Source organism: Lepisosteus oculatus, chromosome 6 (assembly GCF_040954835.1).
Source record: "Lepisosteus oculatus isolate fLepOcu1 chromosome 6, fLepOcu1.hap2, whole genome shotgun sequence".
Taxonomy (NCBI): Eukaryota; Metazoa; Chordata; class Actinopteri; order Semionotiformes; family Lepisosteidae; genus Lepisosteus; species Lepisosteus oculatus.
In genome coordinates, this window is record NC_090701.1 from 39,176,925 (window position 1) to 39,202,882 (window position 25,958).

The following is a 25,958-nucleotide window of genomic DNA, read 5'->3' on the forward strand; positions in this document are numbered from 1 at the left end:
GTCGGGAGAATAAATTGCAAAGATCGAATTTTCTGTTATTTCTTATGCAATAAAATTGGATGGCCGCCCTTTATAACAACTACTTGCTGTCCGGGAACATTGTGGACTATTTTTTTATACCTAATAAGGAAACATTCTTCTTTGTAGGTGTCAAGATGCTTCAAAAAAACTTTCCTTTGGAAACATAGTGCCTGTATTTGGTAGATAAAAGCTCAGAAGGAATGCACTTATTACAAAGCTGAATATCATGCAAACAGTTTGAGGGTCCCTTGATGACATTTCCTATTAATGGCCCCATATTGCTCAACATAACACTGTACTGTAAAATGTACTAATTTTGAAAACAAGTGGGACGATTATCACAGTACCCATAGCATATATTTACACGATTGAGGATACAGCAAGTAGGTCTGTTCGTGATTTTACAATGTGAGCCGACACTTGCTTTTGCAGGACTTCTTAAAACAAGGAGAGCCGACCTCTGCCAGGTGTGACGAGCTGGAGTCCCTGAAGAAGCGCTGTCAAGCTACTCTGATTGAGAACCCCCGGGGTGGTCAGAGGGTGTTGCAGAACAAGACCGTCACTGACCGGAGTAAGCCGGGCTCAAAGAAGCTGAAGCCAGAGGAGATCACTCAGATTCAGCCTCAGAAGATATCCTTGGACTTACGATCCGGTAATTTTTGCAGTTCTCCCCTGCCAGTGCATAGGAGATTTTGTTTTGTAGTGGGTGGCCAGTTTTCAGAACTGTGTTTGGGAGAACATTTATAATGATCTGACCTTTCTATTGCTGCTCAGGGAAGTTAGCAAGTCATTCTGGTGTTGAAAGTCAAGCTGTAATAAGCACTGCTGTTGTTTCCCAGTGTTTTTCTGGGTTTAGATTTTTTTAACCGCACTGTAATAACAGAGAAATTCCAAGAAAATCATTGAATCCAAGGAAAGTTGTTACTTCCTTGGTTTTATCTGCTCTTGCAGCCTAAAAGATCATGATCAGACAGGCAAAGCTGTGTTTACAACTAGGCTTCTTTAGAAAAGCTCAAAGATTAGAATCAGTGTAATGTGTGTTTGCACCCTCTCTTCCTGATAGTGATATTGTGTCTGATCATAGCTTTGTTTTTGAGCGGTTATTTTGATGTCTCCTTCCAGATGTATTTCCAGTGCTTTGGATATTCTGTTTTATTTCCAGTTTGTGAAGGTGGGCTTGAAGGGTTAAACTTGAGGCATTGTTATGATTAACAGACACACAGTTAATGTTATCAAAAGAGTTGTGTCCTTGCCTGAAAGCAATTTTGAACTGACAGCTATATAACTGAACACAGAAATACAATATACATGGCTGCAAATAAACAGTCCTGGGTGACTCTACTCACAACATGAAATGAAAAACCCAAATATTTATGTATTAAGCTAATTGCCGTTGATTGCATACTAAAATCTGTAAAGACATTTGATCTCTTGTGATGTTTGGTGATTTTTTTGCAGAATGTAAGTGAAAATCAGGTTTCTTCAAGGTATCGTTATGCTTTCATCCTGCAGGTGAAGCCCAGTCCTTTAAGCTGAAGTTCAAAAGAGCAGAAGACTATCCTATTGATCTCTATTATCTTATGGACCTGTCTTTCTCCATGAAAGATGATCTGGAAAATGTCAAAAACCTGGGAACAAGTCTGATGAATGAAATGTCAAAAATTACTTCTGATTTTAGAATTGGTAAGAATTGACACAGTATATTTTAATCATAGACCTGGTATGAGTGCAAAATGTTTACCAAAAAAGGACTCACTGTTTAAGTGCAGAAATGTTGAGTAAATGCTATTAATGGTAAGTCAGAATTCAGGATGTACACTATAAAGCATAACCCAGTTCAATCTAAGAATGTAGAGTACCAGACATACAAGTCATCATTAACTGTGTGTGAGAGGACTTGCACCATTTTCATTTTGCCATCTTGTGGTTCTGAAAGTTTTTTGCTTCTGGACCATTGTCTTAAAAATACATAATGATTCGCTTTTATATTTAGTATTCAGGTTGTTCTTTGTCATAATACAAGTAGTAGACCAGTAGTTATACAGATCTAAATGCAAATCATGGAGTAAAATGTCATTCTAAAATTCAATAAAGTTCATCGCTCTTAAGTCACAATATTACATATTTCATAGTTGTATGAAAATGTGCAAGATGGCTCTGTCTCCCATTTTGATAAGGAATGAACTATGAATTAATATTCATATCTCGCAATCCATAGAGACTGCATGGTCTTAACTACTGTGACTCTGGAAGATGTTTCTTGAAATAATATATTTTGGTTTTCTAGGTTTTGGGTCCTTTGTGGAGAAGACTGTTATGCCATACATAAGTACGACTCCAGCCAAGCTACTGAATCCTTGTACTGGAGAAAATAATTGCACTAGTCCTTTCAGCTATAAGAACGTGCTCAAACTCACCAGTGATGGGAAGCAGTTCAATACTCTTGTAGGGCAGCAGCAAATTTCTGGAAACCTGGATTCTCCTGAAGGAGGTTTTGATGCCATAATGCAAGTTGCTGTCTGTGGTGTAAGTGTAGTTCTATGCTGATCTTTCTAAATCGCAAAGTGGTTAATCCAGAGACTTCTCTTTTCTTCTAAAAAATCTGTTTTATCTGCGAAATTCAAAAGGTAAAATTCAAGACCAGGCAGAAACCTGGCAGATGCTTTTTAAAATACAGCAGTGCAGAGTATTACACATGGGTAACAAAAACATGTACTATAAATAAAAAAATAGGAAACGCTGAACTCGAAGAGGCTACTTATGAAACTTAAGTGTTTGTTGAGACATTTACATCCTCTAGTCAGTATAGAAATGCAATAAAAAGGCAAACATTGTCAGGATTTATGGTTAAAAGCATAGAATTTATGTAAAAAGCTGCAATGGTAAAATTGTACAGTGCACTTGTAAGACCTCATTTAAAAATATGGAGAATTGCGATCACTACGTTAGGAAATAGGCTAACTATAAATATTACTGCTCTGGAATCTGTCCAGAGAAGACCAACCAGATTTTTTTGGCTTTGGAGAGTGACACTGAACCTTTGTAGTCTCAAATAGGTTAATGAGGGGACGTGATTCAAGTATTCAGAATCCTCAAAGACATCTTCAGAATGAACACTGAAACACAAACCACTAAAAACAAGTGGAAAAACAAGTGAAAACTACCAAGAAGTGCAGTTAAAACCAAGACATACTTTGGTACACAAAGGATTGTGGGAGAAACAAACTATTCTGTCTTGTTATCGATATCCTGGCTTCCTTCAAGAAACAGTTGATGATCCTTGGCTTTATTAGATACTTACCATCAAACAGATTCCATGAGCCAAATGACCTAACGTTTGTAACCTTCATGTTCTTAAAATAGATTTTATCTATAGGTTTGATTTTATCGGTTGGGCTATTTGTTGACATCTGCCTTATTCTTGTGGAGTTCCATGCCTCTTTGGAACCTGCTACCAAGAACGGATTGATTGGACTATTCTCATGATGATTTGTTCCAGAGTTTTTTTTATTTCATAGTTTTATAAACCAAAGGAATTATTTTACATTCCAGAATTGAAGCCCGTCTAAAACATGACTTGGACTGTTTGTCCATTGTCCAGCATAACTGTTTGATTAAAGAATGATTCAACAGCTGAGGAAAGATTTTCACATTTTTTTTAACTTTTCTGTTTTATGAAAATGATCACAGGCAATTAACGTTCCAGTGAGTGCATTTTTTAAAGTACTTTCAATTCAATCAGACTATACTTGGAAGAGTATCTTGCTTTTCCAAGACTGTTGCAGAGAATTCCCAATGGAGTTGAAGTTCTCCACAAACTGCCCTGAAAGGGTTTTACAAGGATGTAAAGTTCTGAACTCGGCAGGAAGTAACAGCAGAATGATGATGTAGGGAAATCAGGCTGCTGTTCAAGGGGCTCTGTGGCCCCTCCCTGCAGTTAAACATGGTGCTTCTTTATTTAGTCTGCTTCTTTTTCTAGCAGTCGTCACTGGAAGCATATTTGTCTTAGCTTCAGGCACAGAGGCACCAAGAACCTTCAACTGAGATTCACTTAAATGGCTTTTGTAACCCACATTGCAAAGGTCACCAGAATTTCACACCGTGCTAATCAAGTTCCCTCAGATTTCAAATCAATGCGGGAAGAAAAGGGGTTTGAATCACATCTTCCTCTCCTGCAATGATAGGGCAGCTTCTGTTACCCAACAGGAAGTAGTTGGCACTAAACCTGCCGAGTTGCATATCTGAATTGTTTTTCACCAAGATCAGTTGTGAATTTGGAATTGTTGACTCCCCATCAGTTTTAGGTTCATGCGAATGCTGCATTTTAGTTATTTGTTTTAAATCTGGATGACAGTTGAGTTCCTCAGTTCCATATGGGTGTGGTCTTGTTTTGTGCCGTCTCCCAGGAGCACATTGGCTGGAGGAATGTCACCCGTCTGCTGGTGTTCTCCACTGACGCTGGGTTCCACTTCGCCGGAGATGGAAAACTGGGAGGAATTGTTTTGCCAAATGATGGAAGGTGTCACCTGGAGAATAACATGTACACGATGAGTCACTACTATGTATGTACTTCTGAGTTTTTGATTTGGTGCATTCCATACTACTCTACTGCCCACCACTTCAGATTATGTGGCCTGTTAACCAGAATGCTTTATACAACCATTACAGTGAGGGCGGAAAGAGAATGAATATAGGTATCAGAAGTCATGTCAATTTAAGCTTCATCAATGTAGAATTCAAAATATGAAAACCTTCAGAGATCTCTCGTAACGTAAATTAAGTTTAAGTGGTATTTGTGCCCTGTTTAATCTATACACACGCACACAATTAGGAACAAGTTAAGGTTCATTCCATGCTGAAAAGAGAAGAAAGGAAACAAGGTTTCATCTGTGGTGTCTTCTTTGGGTGGGCGCCACACAATTGCACACAATTACGGCTAACTAATTGCACAACACTCAAAACACTCATATATAGAAACCTGGCAAGTGAAACATTGACTAGAAGATATCAGTCCTACCCATTTGCCTCATCTATTTTGATTCATTATATAGGAAAGCATGAGTTCCTATAACTGCGTGCAGCAAAATGGAGTGAAAATGGGAATAATGCTAATTGCTAATGATAAGCCAAAAAGCAACCATGCTAAAGTTAAGACTTCTTTGATATTCATGGTGATGTCTGGAGATGGTAGATCTAACTATAATGACATTGGATTTTTTTGTGACAAGCTGTAATTAAATTGTTGATAGATCCATAGGCTAGATAAAATAGTGTGTCTTGTTAGTATTTTGGACATACTTTGTATTTATGTTTTTGTGGTTACTTTTTTCAGGACTACCCCTCAATTGCTCACCTGGTTCAGAAATTGAGTGACAACAATATTCAAACAATCTTTGCGGTCACTGAAGAATTCCAACCTGTCTACAGGGTAATTTTTATTTTTAAGTGGGAAGTGTCATATGATGTAAATTTCCTTCTAAAACAATTGTCCACACTGTTAAATTCACAACAGCAAGTCTGCTGTTTTCACAAAAAAACATCTGTTTCTTTACATGCTTTTAATGTTGGAAAGGATCCAGGTTTTTGTAGGCCTGTGGAATGTCTTAGCAGCCTCATCTGATCTTGATTAAAGTGTTTGTACCTAGAAATGTTCCTTTTTGTTGGAAACATTTGGGGTGGCAGTTTGATTTTTGAAGAAAATTAATGTCCTTGTGCGGACAGTAAATGTTGATTACAGATTTTAAATCCACAGGCTAGAATGGAATGTCTCTTTTTGTGCGTATTCTGAGAGTTGGCTTAAAATACATTTGCAGCAGTGCCACAACACTAAAAATAAATTCTAATTCTGCACTCTGTGTCCACCACTATATTTCAGAGTAATTCATTGAAACCTCTAAGCAAAGTGTCACATTTATTTGGGGGAAGAAATGCATTAATTTGTTTTGAAACATTGTTTTTTTGTGTAAGGTTTAATGTATGTTTTTGATCTCCAGGAACTGAAGAACCTTATTCCAAAGTCTGCAGTAGGAACCCTGTCTGCCAACTCCAGCAATGTTATCAATCTGATCATTGATGCTTATAATGTAAGTATGCATTTCATTCTAAGAATTATCTTTAAGATGTAGGGCAGGTATAAGTGTAAACTGATTTTTACCGCGGGAAATCTTCTGTTTATGAGAGAACAGTCGGCCTTCTTAAAACTTGGATAACTCTGGCTTCAGTACCACCATAGATTGGATCTGAGTTCTGCTGACTGTCACTTACAGCCTTGGTTAAGAGGGAAATGTGTATGGAAGATTAAATAATGTCTCATTATTAAAACTTTTTAGGGTGGGATTCTGACTTGGAAGCATTGTTATAATCCCACAGATAACTGTTTTTTGCAAGGAAAGCTATGTGGCCTTTGAAGTGCACCGTTACATTTTTCCTATACAGGAGATTGGCAGTACTAAAGTAGCGTAGTGTTGCAGGTACAAGGAAGCCATTTGCACCGAATTTCAAGGAAATGACATTTATGGCTCTTCTGTTCTGGCCTGTAGTCTCTGTCTTCAGAAGTCATCCTTGAGAACAGCAAGTTGCCAGATGGGGTATCGATTAAGTATGTGTCGCACTGCAAGAACGGGAACGTTGGTGAAGGGGAAAACGGACGAAAATGTTCAAATATTTCCATTGGAGACGAGGTACGCCAAGTTACTGCATACGGTTGCAGGGTCTTTAGTTTCTTAAAGATCTATTATTCGTGTATATTACTATATTAAAAAATTAGATATGTTAAGTATCTCCTGCAAGATGTTTTATTGGTTGTGTCAGCAAGCGCAACTGTTTCTGCCTTGAGTTCTTGTTCAGTCAGGTCAAGTCATTCCTAGGGTTGTCTTCTCTTCAATCATTTTTTTTCTTTCATCGGAGCAAATTGTAAGTTGTGAGAAGTATGGAACTTGCGCATCATGTCTGACAGATGGCGTACCGTGTTCTGTTATCTATTTTCGATATCCTTTTTGACAGGCACCTTGGATTATTTTAGGGCTGGTTTTAACTCTTGCTTTAAATACTGGAGTTCTTCTTGAGCACATTTCTCTTTTCAAGGCACGTGCGTTAAAAATTCGGGGGCTTTTTGTTCTAGGTGACGTTCAACATAAGCATCACCGCTCACAAGTGTCCAAAAAATGGCCAGAAAAACGAAACCATCAAGATCAAGCCCCTGGGCTTTACGGAGGAGGTGGAAATTGTTCTTAATTTTATCTGCGAGTGCCAATGTCACGATGCTGGAGTGCCCAACAGCCCCCTGTGCAATAATGGCAATGGGACCTTTGAGTGTGGGGCATGCAGGTAGGTAAACTGGGCCTTTCTCTGTGCTGGTTGCTTTGCCTTGACATACAAGAATGTCTTTAATTAAATTAAATTGATTCATTCCTCTTTTCAGATTAACAGTGCAAGCTATGAAGCAGAAATTCCTGTAAATTGTATATTTTGGGTACAGCAGAACACCTGTTTGATCCAGCGTATTGCTGAGGGTTTTTGTTAATTAGCAAACTTTTTATCTCAAAGTGAATCCACTGCAAAAAGCATGGCTACCCTTCTGGTGCTTTTGATTGCAGTGTTTAGGAACATCCATCTGCTTGATTGTCTTGCTGTTTATCAGTTAAATAAGTCTAGAAAAAAAGTTGGCTTTTGGACAATCTACATCAACAAATGAAAACTGTATTTGCAAGAGTGATTGGCACTTGAGACTGTTGTGACCTGTGCACGAGGCTAGTATTTTATTCCTTCACAGTTGGTGTACTGCTGGAATGCTATGTACAACTGCTGTGCCTTTTGTTGAGTTTATATATAGTACCGCCATGCTGTGATTTTACTTTTTTTTGTAAATTTTAAGTTAACCCTACAATACTGTTTCCTTTTCTGACAAAAACCTTATTCTTCTGTGATTTTACCCCTTTATGAATATTTTCCTCTTGTCTGAAGTAATCCAGCACTTACCAAGGAATGAAAATCAACCCAAGATGGCCATTTTTGATATTGTCTGCACTTCCTTGGTAATAGGCAGTTGTAACAGTTCAGCCCCTCGGACCTCCAGTGTCGGCCGCGCGGGCAGCGCACCGTGGGTCACGCGCGCGCGCTGAGTCCCGTCTGTGCCTTGTCCGCCCTGTGTCCCAGGTGCAACGAAGGCCGCATCGGCAGGCAGTGCGAGTGCAGCACGGAAGAGGTCAACAGCGACGATCTGGACGCCAACTGCCGGAAGGACAACGGCACGGACATCTGCAGCACCAACGGCGACTGCATCTGCGGGGAGTGTGTGTGTAAGAAGAGGGAGAACCCGGCCGAGATCTACTCGGGCAAATACTGCGAGTGTGACAACTTCAACTGCGACAGGTCCAACAACCAGATCTGTGGGGGTACGTTTCCTGTGCCTTTGTGTTTTGACCAATTTAAATACATTTGTGATCTTGACTTTGTTACTTTTTGAATACGTTTAACCATGGCTGCTAATTGGGCATTTAGGTAGAAAAAATCTATATTACCTCCAGCTTCAGGGTTTGAAATTTGAGTAACCAGAGCTTTTCCCTTGAAGCTGTTTTCTCAATACCGTTCATCACTTTCTCCTTTAAAATGATTTTCTGATGGGTGGCACTTGCAGTTAACTAGGGTTGTAACCCCGGCGTCCTGGCCAAATTTCCCATTGGCCCTTACCAATCATGGGCTCCTAATAATCCCCATCTATGAATTGGCTACATTACTCTGCTCTCCTCCCCACTGATAGCTGATGTGTGGTGAGCGTTCTGGCGCACTATGGCTGCCGTTGCATCATCCAGGTGGGGCTGCACATTGGTGGTGGTGGAGGGGAGTCCCCATTACCTGTAAAGCGCTTTGAGTGGAGTGTCCAGAAAAGCGCTATATATGTGTATGCTATTATTATTATTATTATTATTATTATTATTATTAACGGAAAGAATCAAGATCTGCTGGTGCTTTGACTATTTTCAGTTCATCCATATGCTTTAATGATAATGTTTACCAGCTTCTGCTAAAATGTGCAACTTAACATTTGGCAGCAGTAAAGATAATTAGGCTGCATTGCATCTTTATTTTTGTCATATTAATGCAGTTGGATTAGGAAGGCAGTAAATGTACACCATTAAATATTACAGTATTGCAAACCCAAAAGAAATACACTGAATAATTGTCAGTGGAGTGTTAATTGCCGTACTTAAAATAGTCTACAAATTAAAAATTGAAAGTAATTCTATTTCTAAAATTGCCTGGTCAGGTTTTATGTGGTTTGTTCTAAAATCACTACACCCTGCTTTGTGAGAAATAGAAAGTTATCTGGTATCTGAAGGATTTCAGTAACGTGTGAAATATAACCTTTTAGCTGTCCGCAAACTGCTTTGTCTACTGGACTGCAGTCGAGCAGATCAAGGCAAATTCCTTTTTTTTTGCACATGCGATATTCTGGTTATGAGCTTCAAAGGGTTATTGACTTCTTTAAAAATATAACGACCCCATATAAATGTATGTAAACACAAGAAACACCATATGAAATCATTCTTGGTAGCGTAGCTTGAACCCAGTTTAGGGGGAGTGTGGAAGATCTCATGTTTCTTGAACTGCTTTCTGCAGGACACGGTGACTGTGTCTGTAGGGTGTGCGTATGCCACCCCAATTACACTGGCAGTGCCTGCGACTGCTCACTGGACAACACCACATGCCTGGCATCCAATAAGCAGATCTGCAATGGCAGAGGGATATGTGAATGTGGTACCTGCAAGTGCACAGATCCCAAATTCCAGGGGCCCACCTGCGAGATATGCCCGACATGCCCTGGGGTTTGCACGGAGCACAAGTAAGTTCTCCTTTTTTTCCCCTTGGAACGTACAACCAGTCACAGTCTCTTTAATAGATGGAGTCTGTGGCTTGGAGGGGTGAGGCGAGTTAGGTTACATACCAGAATAGTATAGCCCTCTTAAGTATCATAGGCCAGACAGCTTGGCAGCTATAGAAATGAGCACACTTGACCGTTTTATTTAAGTGCCCTTACATTTTTTTTTTTAGGCTTTAATTCCCATGTTCAAATTCGGTTGACCTGTGTTAAGGTTGCCGTGGTACGTGAAATGAAAATTCTTGTGATTCGACTGATGGCTCAGCACTGCTTCTATGTGAAAAGGGAGCTGGAGGGGGAGAGTTTGAAACCAGCATTGGGATTGAAAGCTTTTCCTCCCCGTTTCTTGTATAGAAATGCAGTCTTTGTCTGAAACAGAAAGAAAAAGGCCCTTTAAAACCGGTAACAATGATCTGCAGTGCTTTGTTTCAAGCAAACCACTTCCAAACCACTGTGTAGGCTCTTAAAAGTGCAACTTAGCACCGACTTCCTTCTGTCAACACTCCTCCGACGGAATTATCTCCAGGAAGTGGGTGGTGCAGTGTGTTAATCCTAAAATGAGAAAACCTGAGACTGAGGCAACAGCAGTTCATTTCTCCTTTTTGGCTTTATCAGGAGAACAGCTTGTAATTGTATGGTGATAAACAGTTACGGCCCCAGAGGCGGCCGTCGGGCTCTGGTGAGCCGCGCACGATTTTCTTTCCCGTCCGTTCCAGTGGCCTCAGTGCCAGGTTGATCACGGGTTTTAAAAACCGGGGGTCTCACTGGGCTCGCGCGTCTCTCTCTCCCCGTCTCCGCAGGGACTGTGTGCACTGCATGGCTTTCAAGACGGGCGAGGAGAAGGAGAAGTGCGAGAAGGACTGCAACTATTTCACCCTCATCAAGGTGCAGGACCGCGATAAGCTGCCCCAGCCTGTCCAGTCTTTCCCCCTCATGCACTGCAAAGAGAGGGACGCCAATGACTGCTGGTTTTATTACACCTATGCCGTCAACAACAACTCTGAAAAAATAGTCCATGTGGTTGAGAAACTAGGTGGGTATTGCGAGTCTTGGAAGGGTGGGGCTGACATGGTATTTCCCTTTTCTTGTGGTGTGTCCTTATAGTTTTTTTTTTTCCCTTCCCTTTATAAAATGAAAGCCCCGTTTCTGACGGGAAACCCAAAAGAAACGAACAAGCCTTACAAGCCTGAATATGTAGCTTCCAGATCTGCGCAAATGTTCCGACTGAATAAGATACAGAAATGTGTTGAAAATCAGGTTTTAAAAAAAAGTTTTGGGTGGATAAGGGGCCCCATTGTTTTGCTGTTAATTTGCCTCTAGCCAAAAACTGCTACTCGTCTTGTTTTTAACATTTATTTACACTTGAGATATTCAGGAATGGAGTTTGCTTTATATATGATGCTGTTAAGATTTTGTGCAGTATAGACTACACTTAAACAGTTTGTTGCAAAGGTGCGTTAAATTGACCAAATGATTTTGGTTCCTGTATCGCCCCAGAAGTATATATTTACAAATCCAGTAAAAAATCATTTTCAACCAAACATAAAAAATCCACTTTAGTCACTTGCATTTTCTATACCCAGATATGGTAGAATCGATTGTGGCTGTGATAGTGGTAATGTTCACATGTTACTACACTTATGACTGAAGCCAGGGGCTACATGCATTAGTCACGACTGAACTAAAATAGTGAGATATCTCTAATCTAAAATACTGAGATACAAAAGGTAGGAATGCCAGTATCCAGGGTCGCCGAACACCTTGATGAGCACCGGTGGACAATATTACACCTGCAGTAAGACCTTCTGGATGGGTTCGCTTCATGACTGACCACGGCCAGTGCAGACAGGGATTGGCATATTCCATTGACCCCACTTAGTCACCTGACGAGCTCGTTGGCGCTAAGCCTTGGCGTGTGAATAGAGTATGCTTTCCCGGAGACAGAGAAGCTCATGTAATGGCAATGCCATGTCTGGTGTACGCATTTCCAGTAACTAATGGATGACACTCCAAGTATTTAACTTATTCATTGAATAAGTTCTATATTTAACCTCCCTTCATCTGTTAATAGGTTTGACCGTTACTGTGCAATATGTGCCCAACATTTTTATTTTGTTTATTGAAATGCCTCTCGGTATACACTCATAACCCGGTATCTGAACCTAATTCGTTCCTGAAAATCTGTTTGGAAGGCGGGAGATTGTAAATCGAACATGAAAATTCCTCCCCGTTCCGAACCGAAGACAAGTTCACTCAAAAACCATCCTAAACATATAATATCATACAGAAAGTTATAACAAGCTTAGTGAACAATGCAGTTCTACTCAAATAAGCCAACTATAGTTGTAAAATGATATATTTACATTTTTCATTCTTTCGCAATAGATCACTATCCAAGCGATTGGCTAGAACAACGTGCCTACTGTTGTCGACTATTAGGCTAAAGAAATCGACAAGAAAAATAATAAAACCTAGTCAGAATTAAAATATGTGAAACAAGCAAACACTTCCTTAGGGCCCTTAAGGAACAGCAACTATACTGTTGTAATAAACTATGTAATAAACACAAAAAAAAACACTGAAAATGAGAGCACAGGCTTTTGCTGAGATTGTAAACAAAGGACTGCTGCCTCATGGCGTCCTTTACTGCAATGCCTTGCACCCGTGCAGAAACAAACAGCTGTTTGGTGGTTCTATTAGTGAAATTCAAAGTTCAGACTAGTGAAATTTTAGTTCTTAGATAGAATGATAAGGTAAAATTTCTTCATGTTGGGGTTATCGAAAACTCGTATACCGAACGTTCTTATTCCAGGGTATGAGTGTATATCGTTTGCTCAGAACCAAAACTTGTGTTAAAAAAGACAAAACCGAGGAGTTGTTCGCCGAGTTGAATTCTCGCTCATGCCTTGCTGCACTTCTCCCCCGGGTGAACAGAGTGCCCCGCGGGCCCCGACATCATCCCCATCGTGGCCGGCGTGGTGGCAGGGATCGTGCTCATAGGCCTCGCCCTCCTGCTCATCTGGAAGCTGCTTATGATCATCCATGACCGCAGGGAGTTTGCCAAGTTCGAGAAGGAAAAGATGAACGCCAAGTGGGATACGGTGAGTTTTTACTGTCTGGTGCTGTCAAAAGGATTTACATTTCAAAATGTTTCTTGAGGGAGGGGAGCCATTTCTACCCAGTTCACATTTTGTATTTTGAAATACCATTTTAATTTAATTACAATGGGCCTCTGCACTACAACCGCATACCCACCTTTTGGTATTGGCACCTCTCGCACTTGTTTTCTATTTAAAGTTATGTTATATATTTGCATACTTCTTCATAGGAAGGTATATTTCAATCAACTCCCAAAGGAAAGAGCTGAGAGTCCTTCTCAGACTTTGTGCTGGAAAACTCCAGTTTCTAGAAGATCTGGGAACAGCACAGTAAAGGTGCTTTATAAACGGCACAAACATTAAAACCCATTTGAAAGTGAATTTCACATTTGAAAGTAACATTTGTGCTGCTTTTGTTCCCAAGGTATATCGCCTTATGTCTTCTGGGATGTGAAATCACTCAACCCTCCTCCAGAAATGCTTTAGTTATCCTGAACCTTCTCAGTCATTTTGTCCGCCATCTGTTCTATTTGGTGGTTTGTTGAAAGCAGCATCTGAGGTGCTTTTTTTCCTGGATATGGTGACTTTTTTTAAGGGGGTGATGTTACTCAGCCCCCTTACAACAGCGACAAATCACATGACTCCCTGAAAAGAGAAAGCGCTATAAGCCAGGAACGAAAACACCTCGGACGCAACTTTCAACAGCAGAAACCGGCACCGCTGGCGCACAACGGATGAAGCCGGTTCAGTTCTCATGCGCCGGGGACGGGGGGGATAAGTGCCATCATATCCCCAAAGAAATAAGGCGCTATATCTCAGGAATGAAAGCATCACCAATACTAATTTCAGTGGCATAAATGGAGCACAAACGAATGGGGTGGGTCTTATTGTTTGTGCCGTTTGTCATGGTGTCAGCATCACTGAGCTGCTTGATACTCATTGAGTTACTGCTGCCCTCTGCAGTTTGTATCCCATTATTATACACGTGGGGTTTAAGGTTTTTAACATGGTTCCAATTTGATTATCCTCTAATGTTATGGCAAATTAAGCAGGTAAATTGCACATAAGTTGTCAAATCCCATCGTTGTCCCTCTTAATTTGAAAAAAATCGTTTAGAACTTTTAGACTTTTTTAGGACTGGAAGATGCCTCTTTTTAACAGATTTCTATTGTAAATTTAAATAGGGTGAAGTCTAAACTTAAGTTGACAATAGCAATTTGCTTTCTAGATGTCTTTCTTCATGGTATACTGCTATTTTCTTGTATTCTGGGGTTGTACCTTTGTTAATCTAGAATTTTTTTATCTTTTCCTGTTAAAGCCTGAAAAAGGTACCAACAAATCATACAACAAATATGATAAGCAGGAGCTCCAGAATGTAGCTGTTTTCGTGTCTTTAATCACTCCATGTTTTTTTAAATGTCTCCGACTATCCTGTCTTTTGTCATCCATGACCTGTTTCTTCACCAGTTCTTTTAAAACCTCTCACATTTTCTGCCCGTAGCAAGAGAATCCAATATACAAGAGTCCTATTAATAGGTTCCAGAACCCAAGCTATGGACGTAAAGCTACGGCTCACTAAGTCTGTTTGTATTTCTTTCCTTTCCACTTTGTTTTCTGCATGGACGTCCCGTTGCTGTTTTTGGTCTCGCCACCTTCTGTGTTTCGATGCACCTCTCATTCTTCTAACTCTCATTTGTTTTTTCCAAATACTAACAAAATGTTCCCAAGGCGGAAAATAGGCTATAGATCGAGGAATCAGGGATCTAAGGATTCATCGCAGTGTATTCCTTTGATAAGAATTCCCTCTTACACATAGCATAGGAGTGATCCTGACATCCAGTACATGGTGAGGAAGCACAGATGTCTAAGGCTCTGTAGCAGTGCTTCTTCCCTAAAGATTTACATGTACCCCTGATAAAATAGGAGCAAAAAACATCTTGCAGTAGAATGAGTAATAATTGGATAATGTCCCACTTAAAGAAAATTAGTTATACTGTGATCATAATAGTATAAGACACAGAGCAAAAAATCATATTTCTCATGAACTGAATTCCGGAGAACAAGAATGTTGCTAATTCACACTTTAAATAAATTTCCGCTGTAATGTTGTGCTCTTTTGAAACTGCAATAGACTCCTCAGGACTGTAGTGTCTTGCAAAAGTATTCAGGCTCTTGGAGCGCTTGTCAGGATAGAGGAAATCACCAACTTTAGTATGTAACAGCTTGACAAAAAATTGACATTTCTGTCCGATAAAGATGAAAATCAATAAAGCAATGGCCGATGCCGTAAAAACTATGTTCTTGATTGACCAACTCAGTCCAATTTAATGTTTAGTGACCTGCCATAGTTAGAATAATAATGGGAACCAAAGGGTTTGAAAAATTCTACATACTGTAGAGGAATGTTAAGAAATGTCCTCTCTGAAGTGCCAGATTCCCTTAATGCAGGAGGCATCTAGTCTGTCTAATCCCTGCCGGAGGAGGATTTATAAAATACTGTTGGGTCTTTGTGGTTCCGGTGCCTCTCGTCAAATTGCTTATTCAATTTTTCCAAAACATTTAGATATGAAAACTTGGTTTTATTTCAGGTCTTTCAGGAACCAATAGTCGGGAGAGTCATTTGCCCAAACCTAGCAGGTTAAGAGTGCTGTTTTAATAATAGAATTAAATGCTATAAAATGCAGCATCCTATGTATACAAAAAGGTGTCCCTTTTTATATTGAAAAGGAACATCCCCTTTTCATATGGTATGGTTCTCCTTACTATTTAAATTCCCACCAGGATACCTGTAGGGTACTATATGTAGATGGAGAGAGGTATCCCCACACTATTATATGCAAAGTAGTTGATTATAAATTGTTGGCGTTTTAGTTCTGAGATGTTTGCTTTTAGCCAATAAAAGTTTATTAGAAAGGTGTGCATGCCTTTTGCATTAATCTATCAAATTGCATGATTAAAAAGAGCTCTTAATGCTTTTAACAGGTTGGAAAGGGTGTACAGTGTTGATTAGTAAATGCTGATATGGACAGCAGTGTGAGATGGAGGCTTGTGTTTCAGTTTTGTTCCTTTGCTGTGGGCATGCGTTTGCTTACAATAGAATTAAGGTTTGAAAAAGATAAAAATAGGTTTGTAAAAAAAATTGTTTTATGGCCAGTATGTAAAGACCTTCAGGATTGTCTGTTTGTTAAAGGAAGGCTGTTTGGAAAAGTTTGAGAGGTGACTTCTACAGTAGGTAATTAAGGTTTATTCATCTGTGTGTGCAGTGAGTGTATATAATACCTTTTGTTTGCTAACTTTACTCTCATAAAATGAAGTAGAAGAGGGGCTCCTAAAAAGACCAGAATTGTACAGGGATCCACCATTGATAAGGTAGTGTTCCTTGAGGGGCAGCAGTGCTCCAAAAGGTGGAATGAGTAAAGATCTGTGTTTGAAGAATGAGAAGGGTTTGCAGCCTGTTCAGGTCTCTTTATAATGAAAAATAGCCCTGATTGTGCAACATATCTGCATAGGTAAGAGTTCTTTTCATTTATGCCATGCTGTTCACCCAAAAAGTTACCAGATCAGTTTGTATATAGGAGTTGACCCACTTAATCATGCACTGAGTGAAGTGTGCACCCAGGTGGAGCTGCACAGCACCCAGTGTGCACCAGCAGTACTCCTGCATAGCTGATTCGGTGACATGAGATATTGAGTTAATGGGCAGTGTGTAATTCAGTCAGGATGCAAAAGAACATGTAAAGGTTTATTCCATGCTGAAAAGAGAAGAAAAGAAACCGGAACTTTCGAGCCTTCTTCGGCCGAAACGGTGTTTCTTTTCTTCTCTTTTCAGCATGGAATAAACTTTTACTTGTTCCTTTGCAGCCTGCGCATGCTGACGCAGCTCCCTACTTGAACTAATTCAGTCAGGATGCCAGATTTAACTGCCCTAATTTTACACATCAAGGCCTTGAATCTCTGACTTTAGCCTAGGAAAACCAATGCCACTGTCTGGCTTTCCTTAGAAGTTTCCTATCACAGCTGCTGACAAAGTGGCAACACTGTGGTCAACAGGAAAAATCGTACCCCAATTGCTATGACTAATGCAACTTTCTGAATGTCTTTCACTGTGATCTTATAAAAGGGTTAATGTTCCTAATTTTTTGCCTTGCTTTTACGGGAGGTAACACTCATTTTCTCTTGGGGTCCGTTGTAATTAGAATGTGCATCCTTTTGGCCTACATAACTGTTTGTGATATTAGATACAAGATACATTCGTGACTCATTTGGAAATGAGAGTGCTGTGACACACTAAGACGGCACTGATCTTATCGACATCAAATCACAGAAAGGAAAGCTGGCGTTTCATTTAGAAAAAAGATTAGTTTTGGTTGCATTTTTGTTAGATAGTTTTAGTGAGAAATCATTAGACCAGTTCTGAAATGTTTTTGTCATGTCTGTTAAGTCCTATAAAGTGCTCTTTGAAATGCATTAATATAAACCACTTCTAATGGAGTTTTCAGAATTGTTATACGGTGCATTACAAGGGCAATTAGTCTTTATCTTGTGATGTATTGATGGTATTTTTTTAAATTAGATTTGAACTGATTTTTGAATACATTTAGCAATGTTAACAGGGGCATAATCGTAATTACAACAATGTTATCTCTATGAATTGAGTTTTCCTTAAGAAGGACAGAGCAGTTTGGTGTTGGCAAATCGATTGCAGATGTAACATACAATTTGCCTCAGTATAAACTAGACATGCATGTAAAACTGCTGTTTTGCACAAAATAACTTTTAACAATTCTTGAACTTAATGGTGCATTATTATTATAAAATACCGTAATGCTGCAAGTGACCACATTCGTTTTGACCATGTTTTTTTTGGTGTTTTGTGTTTCAGGGTGAAAATCCCATCTATAAGAGTGCGGTAACAACTGTGGTCAATCCTAAATACGAGGGAAAATGATGGAGCCTCTGTTTTCTTTACAACACTGTATGCAAATAATTTTTTGTGTGGGGGGGGGGAGTTTTATTTTTTGTTTTTGTAGTCACCGAATGCTAACAAAGTTAGGCCACTATCTCCATGATTTTTACTAACAGTAGGGTTTTTTTTCTATGCATCATTTGGAAAAATGTACAGTATGTATAAACTTGGTTCAAGACTTAAGTTTTTTGTTTTAATTGTTATGTTTGCCACAGGACTGGCATGGATACAGAGGTCTGATTGTGCCTTTCACAGGAGCAGTCTATAATGACGGAGATCGAGTCGTTGTTTTCTAACGCGCCGTGGTGGTGTTGACTAGGGCCTGCTTTTGCAGCAGGAAATGTAGCATGAACTGGCGTAGAGGGATCTTCCACATTGCAGCCTTGCGTATTTGTGCATGTTGTCGATTGGTTTTCAGCTACGCAACAGGATAAAATGTACAACGAAAGCAAGCAGGAAAGTTTTATTTTACAATCAAAGGAATTTTTGAAAGTGGCTATTTATGAACAGAATCTAAATTTCAGGAATTAACTATACTGTTCATGAGGCAGGTACTAGTTACACCACAATCCAGGCTCTGCTAGCACCAGTTTCCAGCAATGCCAAAAATAACTGCCTTATTTACGAGACAAAAGCCTTATTTTTAGTGTTCTAATATCAGTAACCATGAGTGCATTTCTAGAAATTCAAAGTATTTCAGCAATCTGAGCTTGCTTGTTTTTATTACTGTAATTCTTTTTACCTTTATTTTTAATAGAGGCTTGGATGTAGGCTATTCTTCCATGTGAGAGATCAGTATAAAAAGATCAGTGTTAAGGGAATGACCTCTGAAAAACATTAAAAGCCTCAAATGCCTCATGTACTACAATGTCACGTTCTTGTTTTAAAGTGCCTTTTATTTCAGCATTATGTTCACTTTTGCAATACTGTTTCTGAAATTATTTATTAAATAAAGTACCAAAAACGACCGTGGATACTGTTGATTTATTGATTTTGCTTTTATTTTTAACATGGTCAGAAATGTGCGCACAGGCCATGAAAGTTCCATAAAATATACTGCATCAAGTTGAAACTTGAACAAAAGACAGGTTTGTACATCTTAGATCTTCCAAAAACTCTTACTTAACTGTAAGAATTGTAAAGAAAAAGTATTGGAGATATGAAGTCTTTCTGTAATTGTTGTAACAATGTGTAGGAGTTGAGTGAACTTTATATTTAACAGTTTTCGGTTGGTATTTGTCTGAACTACATTTATGCTATTATACAAAAATGTATGTTTTTAAGATTCCTTGATTTCTCAAAAGGGTGATCCCTATTGTTTGCGATTATAATCTGGTCACAGGGAAACACTTTGGTCCTAAATTAACAGCCAAAAATTCATGTAAGACAAAGGATTAAAATATTACAGAAACAAGCATTTCCTGGCCTTTGAGCTCAAAAGTAAGTTTAAAATTAAGGTGAACCTCATTTAGAAGCCAATGGAAAGATTCCAGACTGGAGGTGATCTGAACATCAAGAGTAAACTTGACCCTCACTTCTGAATCTTAATCATACTGCATAGAATATTCTAGGTGTTTTATGAAAACATTGGGTGTAATACCTCTTTTCTACAGAACATATGAACAAGTTTCACAGCATCTTGCTGTAATGAAGATGAAGAGGTAGTATTACACCAATAACCATGCTTAATCCGTTAGATGAGTGCAGTTGCTGTATAGAATTGAATCTCTGCACTGATATACAGTTCTGATGTACACTGTCTCAGCTTTGCTATACATTTAAATGCAAAATATGTTGGAGTTTGGTATTGGATATACAGCCAGCCATTACTGAAACTTAACCTGTGCCTTAAAGTAAGTCACTCAAATGTGGCCAGTCACATGTGACCAAAAAATGAAAAAATGTCATCAATAAAAAAATGTTATGTCCTTTTTTGTCTAAGAACACGCAGTGGTGTTTCTTTTGATGCTCAGTATGTCTTCACCTAGAAAAAGCATGCTGACCTTTTCTGTACTTGAGTTTGAGCAGGGGAAATGTCCTGAAGCATGCACATAAATGCATGCAGTTCGGCTAAAAAATGAAAGCAGGGTGGCATGTACTGTAAATCTAAACGGTCTCAGCTCTGTATAGGGGTTCTTGTCATGCTGGCGAGATGTACTACCTCAGGTGTCACCTCCTACATCTCCCTTTCTGCTCTTTCTTCTACATCCGCTTCTATAAATACTTTGCTTGGTCAAGGTGTTGCAATGCAAAAGTTTCTGCATTCCAGTTATATCCAATATAGCTTTTCACATTTTCAGCACTTTTAAATGCCTGTGATTAACTTTAAAGACAGGATTATAAGCAACAGGTCCTGCAAAAACCTTTTAAGATCACAAATTTTGGATGAAAACTGTAGATTAAAAAACATGTCTGCGATTCAAACTGCACTGTGATTGTTCCTCTAAGAGTGGTGCCTCCTGTGAGGTTAAACAGAGAGAACTCCACACCTTCTAGCACTGGTGACGATGTTTTGTTATGACCTCTGCGTCCCCTTATTGGCCACACTTCTCAGCTCTGCAGAAAGTTTCTCCGATACAGCTCTATACAGGCTGTTCCATTCTGCTGCCACGCTGATAGTGAATTGGCAGCATGTTTTTTCCTCAGAAAATCCCACCTAACAACCAGACAAAACAAAGCAACACATGACAAGCCTCATACTCATCATTTTCCTGGGCTGTTGTTTTTTTTCACAGGTTTCAATTTTCAAAGTGGCAGTTCAAAAATAGGAGAAACGCCAGACCTGTGTGACCACCCTTGCGCTGGAAACTGCAATCTGAAATTTGCTTTGGCTTTATTATTGATTTATTATTGTCAATACTGCACACTTTGCTTCTTCTTGAAGCCATGAGATATAGTTAAAGAAATAGAAATAGTCTAAAATGATCAAAACAATTATAGTACAAATAAGCACCATATCTTGCAGATTTTTAACTTAAGGCCTCATTTAAAATAACTGCTTAATTATTTTAAACTTATTGAGATGTTTAAAATAATTGCAGGAAAAGTAATTTGTAGGTAGTTTCTGAGCACATCACTAAAAATAGAGGTGCTGTGATGAGCTACTTGTTTCATTAGCTTTGTAATATTAAGTTACCTTTATTTAATGGTAGCATTTACACTACATTTTTTGTCTCAAATTAGCTTCTAGGAGTTTCTGGATTCCTCCAAAAACTACCACCATTTCTGAAGCTGCGCGTCTTTTGCTCTAAAGTGATTCTCTTTTCCCTCCCAAGAAGGTGGACTTTTTTGTCTGCACGATACAGAAAATGCTCACGACTTTTCATCTTGGCAAGACTGGACTGTAGGTTGGAACTTTGTGCCAATTATCGTATCCCCCCCGCCTCCCAACGGAAGTTGCCTGGGTAGCAACATCGTTCTTGCCCTTGGAGGATATTTTGGCTGCCAGCCCGACCTTCCAGCACAATTTGTGCTACCCTGTTAGATAATCCAACTATTTCGTAGTAGTTCAGGTGGGTAGCGGCGTCAGCATGCGTAGTCTGCGAAGGAACAAGTAATAGGTTTATTCCCTGCTGAAAAGAGAAGAGAGAAAACGCAACATTTCGGCTGTGAAGCCTTCCACACACCTGAAGAAAACGTGTTTTCCAACTATTTAATATAACGGCTTTCCCTCCACTTCTGTGGGATGGAAATCAATGGGAGTCAGCAGAGGGCAGTGAAGATATTGGTCCAGGGCCTCTTATCTGTCATACTGTCTTTAACACAGTATCAAATGCAGCTGAAATGGCTCTGCACCCTTCTCCATTCCCTCAATATGCAAGATTCTGTCGTAGAAGGCAACATCTTCCCCCTTGAAACGTAGTGTAGAGTTCTCCTGGAGCAGACAACTCGGTCTCTTAGGATGGCGGAGTTTGCCTCTGTCCAGGGAGTAACGCTACGCACAGTAAGAGCACGGCCGGCTATGAGGAACGAGCTGCTGCCCTCGGCTCACCGGCGCGCTGGAAGACCGGAGAAGGAAGCAGAGGCTTTCTGGAGCGGTTTTGAATCACCAGACGGCAGATCCTCTTGGTCACCAAAATCACCAGAGAAAGGAGTGACCGGCCTTTGGAACCGTGAGACGCTTGGATGACTTTCGGAGATCGTCGCCGAGAGAGAATTATATTTGAGGATTTTGTCAAGAGGCTGAGAGAACCCAGTTTTGAAAGACGAGGGACTTGAAAGAAGTCAGTTATCTGCCCAACAGAGGAGCTCAGGCTTGTGAATTTGGTTTGTCTTGTTTCTATGCACTGGTTTGTACCTTATGCCTACATATGTGTCTGTTTTCCTGGCCCTGTCTGTTCTCAAATGAGATGCTCTCATCTCATTTGCAATGAGATTCACAGGTCATCTCTTACCATGGTTACAGTGCAGCAGGCATGCTCATCTGCGGAGGATGTGCTTGGGTGTCCAGGTTGCTGCCAGTTTTGAATGTCCATCCTACCATTATCTGCAGTTCCCATGGTGATGACTTCTAGCTGTCATGGTGTCCTCCCTCTACCTGCATAAATCACACCGGGGGTCGTCTACAATTTGGACAATGGCGGCCATCTTTAAACTGATTTAGGTTAGAATTGATTTCATTAGAAAGCACAGGTGGCACTATGCTGTAAAAGCCGTGCCTAAACAACGGTGTCATAGTGCTGTACCTGTTCTACTGCCCTGGAGGAACTAATTTGTTATTTTAAGAGGTCTTGTTATCATTATTTACTTTAAATGTGCTTATATAGTATTATTTCAGAAAATTCCGTCCTAAATGCAAAGAACCTGCTTTTAATTTTAAATGTGACATTAAATTTAAAAGACAGTACTTAAATGACCAGCGGCTCTCTTAATCAATGTATACTACTCAGTCATCCAATTTCTATGTCCTGGTCCCTGTAACTTATGTTTACATACATCCGCTGTCAATGCAAGCCAGATAGTCAGTATATTGTATGGTTATTAATATCAAAGACCGGAAGGCGCCGAAGACATCAGATAATGTGTACACGGTCAGTGTAATGTACAGAATTTATCCACTAGGTGGTGCTGTCCTGCTATTCATTCTTATTTAAGATGTAAGGAAGAGTAAAACTGATGAATTGCAATTAATAAAAAGTTAGTAATTGGTTTGCTAATACAATGTTTTGTATGACCAAACTTTATTGCTAGAATAGTGTTTTTATACATTTTTGGAAGAAAAATAAAGTCTTCTGATGATTGTTTAAGGAATACAGTCTCTGATACAGTTATGAGGATATGTCCTGATGTATCATAAAGATCTTTAAATTTCATAGCATCTAAAGATCTCCCTGAATAATAATTTGCATCTGCATAAAAACCTTTTAACATACAAATCGGAGGAATGTTGCATCTATGATAGTAAAAAAATCTCCCCACTGAAAAAAAATAAATAATTGCTTACATGTACAGTATATAGCACTTTTCTGGACACTCCACACAAAGGGCTTTACAGGTAATAATATAATAATAATTGCTTACACTTGTATAGTGCTTTTCTGGACACTCCACTCAAAGCACTTTACAGGTAATGGGGACTCCCCTCCACCACCACCAATGTGCAGCTCCACCTGGATGATGCGGCAGCAGCCATAGTGCGCCAGAACACTCACCACACGCCAGCTATCAGAGAGCAGAGTAATGTAGCCAGTTCATAGAGGGGGATTATTAGGAGGCCATGATTGGTAAGGGCCAATTGGAAATTTGGCCAGGACACCGGGGTTACACCCCTACTCTTTTTGAGAAGCGCCCTGGGATTTTTAATGACCACGGAGAGTCAGGACCTCGGTTTTACGTCTCATCCAAAGGACAGTGCCTGTTTACAGTATAGTGTCCCCCTCACTACACTGGGGCATTAGAACCCACATGGACCACAGGGTGAGCGCCCCCTGCTGGCCCCACTAACACCTCTTCCAGCAGCAACCTTAGTTTTTCCCAGGAGGTCTCCCATCCAGGTACTGACCAGCCTCACACCTGCTGAGCTTCAGTGGATTGCCAGTTGTGAGTTGCAAGGTGATATGGCTGCTGGCTGTTAGCTATAAGTATGCTGGCTGGACTCCACCCCCCCACCACCAGTGTGTAGTATCTACCTGGAAAAATGTTTTTTGTCTAAACAACTTCCTTTCCTCCAGTATCAGTCACGCCCCTTGAAAAAAGTTTGTTAATTCTTTGAGACATGTTTATTGGCCTTTTGTGTCAGCCAGAAGAAGACTGGTGAGAAAATGAACAGCTGTCTGTTGCAGTTCTAAAATAAAACGCAATGTCTTGGTAAAGAAAAAACCTGCAGTTGGAGACTCAATAACAGTCTGGTACTTAAATGAGTCAGCAAGTGCTCTCTGACGAGTCTTTCCTTATCCTGGGCTCTTCCGTTGGTTTCCCTTTGATGTGTTTTGCCAAAATCACAGCTTGGTCACCATTCTTTGTGAATTCCCTGTGTGGTGACCCTCTTCTGCCCCCGGTGGCAAGAACTGCCACAGCCTAGGAAGACAGCTGAGTGCAGGCCTGCTGCTTTTCAGTTGTGTTTGTGGCCCTTGTGTCAGTTTTGAAAAGAGCACACATTCCCATGTGCTGTATGGATTGTATAGTTCAGAGGCTGGGGGAGCATATCGATCACATGTCACTAACCTCAGAGCTGAAAAAACTGGGGGGACAATTCAACTTTCTAAAACATGAGTCTCTAACTTTTGTCCTGGAGATCCTCCAGCCTAATAGACTTTCATGCACTAAATGAGATATAATTCCCAATACCTGTACCAGTTATGAATTTGAAAAAAGGGAAGAGTGAATAAACCTCAGAAATCCTTCAGCCCTCAAGGGCCTGACTTCCCTTCAATGGTTAACTTCCCTCCTTGCTCAATAAGGGCATCAAGTGTTCCCAATCCTTAACAGGCACTTTAGGATGATCAAAAGACTGAGGGGATTGAGACTCCTGCTCTGAAGTGATGATAACTGCTTTCTAAAAGCAGTTACACCGAGGAAAGGAGTAAATGTATACAGAAATGTCTACAATTGCACTTAAGGAAACCAAGGCTTCAGTGATGTATTATTACTATTATTATAATAATAATTATTATTATTAGTATTATTATTATTTTATTATTATTATTATTATTATTATTATTGTTGTTATTATTATTAACTTCAATAATAATACCTTACACTTGAATAATGCTTTGCTAGACACTCCACTCAAAGCGCTTTACAGGTAAAGGGGACTCCCCTCCACCCCCTGGATGTTGTGGCGGCAGCCATAGAGCACCAATACACTCACCACACACCAGCTCTCAGTGAGGAAGAGCGTGATGAAGCCAGTTCATACATGGGGATTATTAGGAAGTGATGACTGGTAAAGGCCAGGGGGAAAACTGGCCAGAACACCGGGGTCACATCTTAATCTTTTCATAAAAACGCCCTGGGCATCATTTAGTTTTTAATGACTAAAGAAAGTCAGGAAATTTGTTTTATATCTTATCCGAAGGCCAGCACCTTTTTAATAACATAGTGCCCCTATCACTATACTACTATTATAGTATTCCCACTAACATCTCTTCCTTTTCTGCATTCAGTACCTTTATTAATAAATTTGGCTGATATTTTATCCAAACCAGCTTACGTTTACATCCATGTTTACAGCTGGGGTTCTTAGTAGAGAAGCTGGGGTGAAGTGCCTTGCTCACAAGTACTACAAGTGCATGTCACCTAGGATTTGAACCCACAACCTTCTAGTTACAAGTGCAGAACCCTGGCCATAGCTCCACACTGCCGTCTCTGGCTCCCCTTCCCCAAGCTCATTTCCTTTTATTGTCTTTGGACGTTTGTGTAAATGAACTAATTGTTTATTTTTTCAAGACGTCTCATCCAAGTAAGAACAACAAACATGAAAAAAAATCAGTCTATTGTATCTATTTTAGCTCCTCTGCACAATGCCTTCAGAGTAAACTGGAATTGTTTGACTGAA

At 39.8% G+C, this 25,958-nt stretch overlaps 1 protein-coding gene across 3 annotated transcripts in view; it reads left to right on the plus strand.

The window, feature by feature from the left end:
- Positions 1-18,929, plus strand: part of LOC102687195 (integrin beta-1) — a 44,109-nt gene extending 25,180 nt beyond the window's left edge. For 2 of the 3 annotated variants that reach the window (XM_069191231.1, XM_069191234.1), the window contains exons 4-16: positions 454-673; positions 1,534-1,704; positions 2,309-2,547; positions 4,428-4,583; positions 5,354-5,449; positions 6,015-6,104; positions 6,561-6,701; positions 7,142-7,347; positions 8,176-8,414; positions 9,640-9,862; positions 10,699-10,931; positions 12,833-12,999; positions 14,498-16,733. In XM_069191231.1, coding sequence (XP_069047332.1) covers positions 454-673; positions 1,534-1,704; positions 2,309-2,547; positions 4,428-4,583; positions 5,354-5,449; positions 6,015-6,104; positions 6,561-6,701; positions 7,142-7,347; positions 8,176-8,414; positions 9,640-9,862; positions 10,699-10,931; positions 12,833-12,999; positions 14,498-14,575 — 2,259 coding nt within the window. In that variant the 3' untranslated portion in view covers positions 14,576-16,733. Of the gene's footprint in view, positions 1-453; positions 674-1,533; positions 1,705-2,308; positions 2,548-4,427; positions 4,584-5,353; positions 5,450-6,014; positions 6,105-6,560; positions 6,702-7,141; positions 7,348-8,175; positions 8,415-9,639; positions 9,863-10,698; positions 10,932-12,832; positions 13,000-14,497; positions 16,734-17,878 lie in introns of those variants that run through there. The other variant, XM_069191232.1, reaches the window with a different exon arrangement.
- The last annotated feature ends 7,029 nt before the right edge of the window (positions 18,930-25,958 follow it).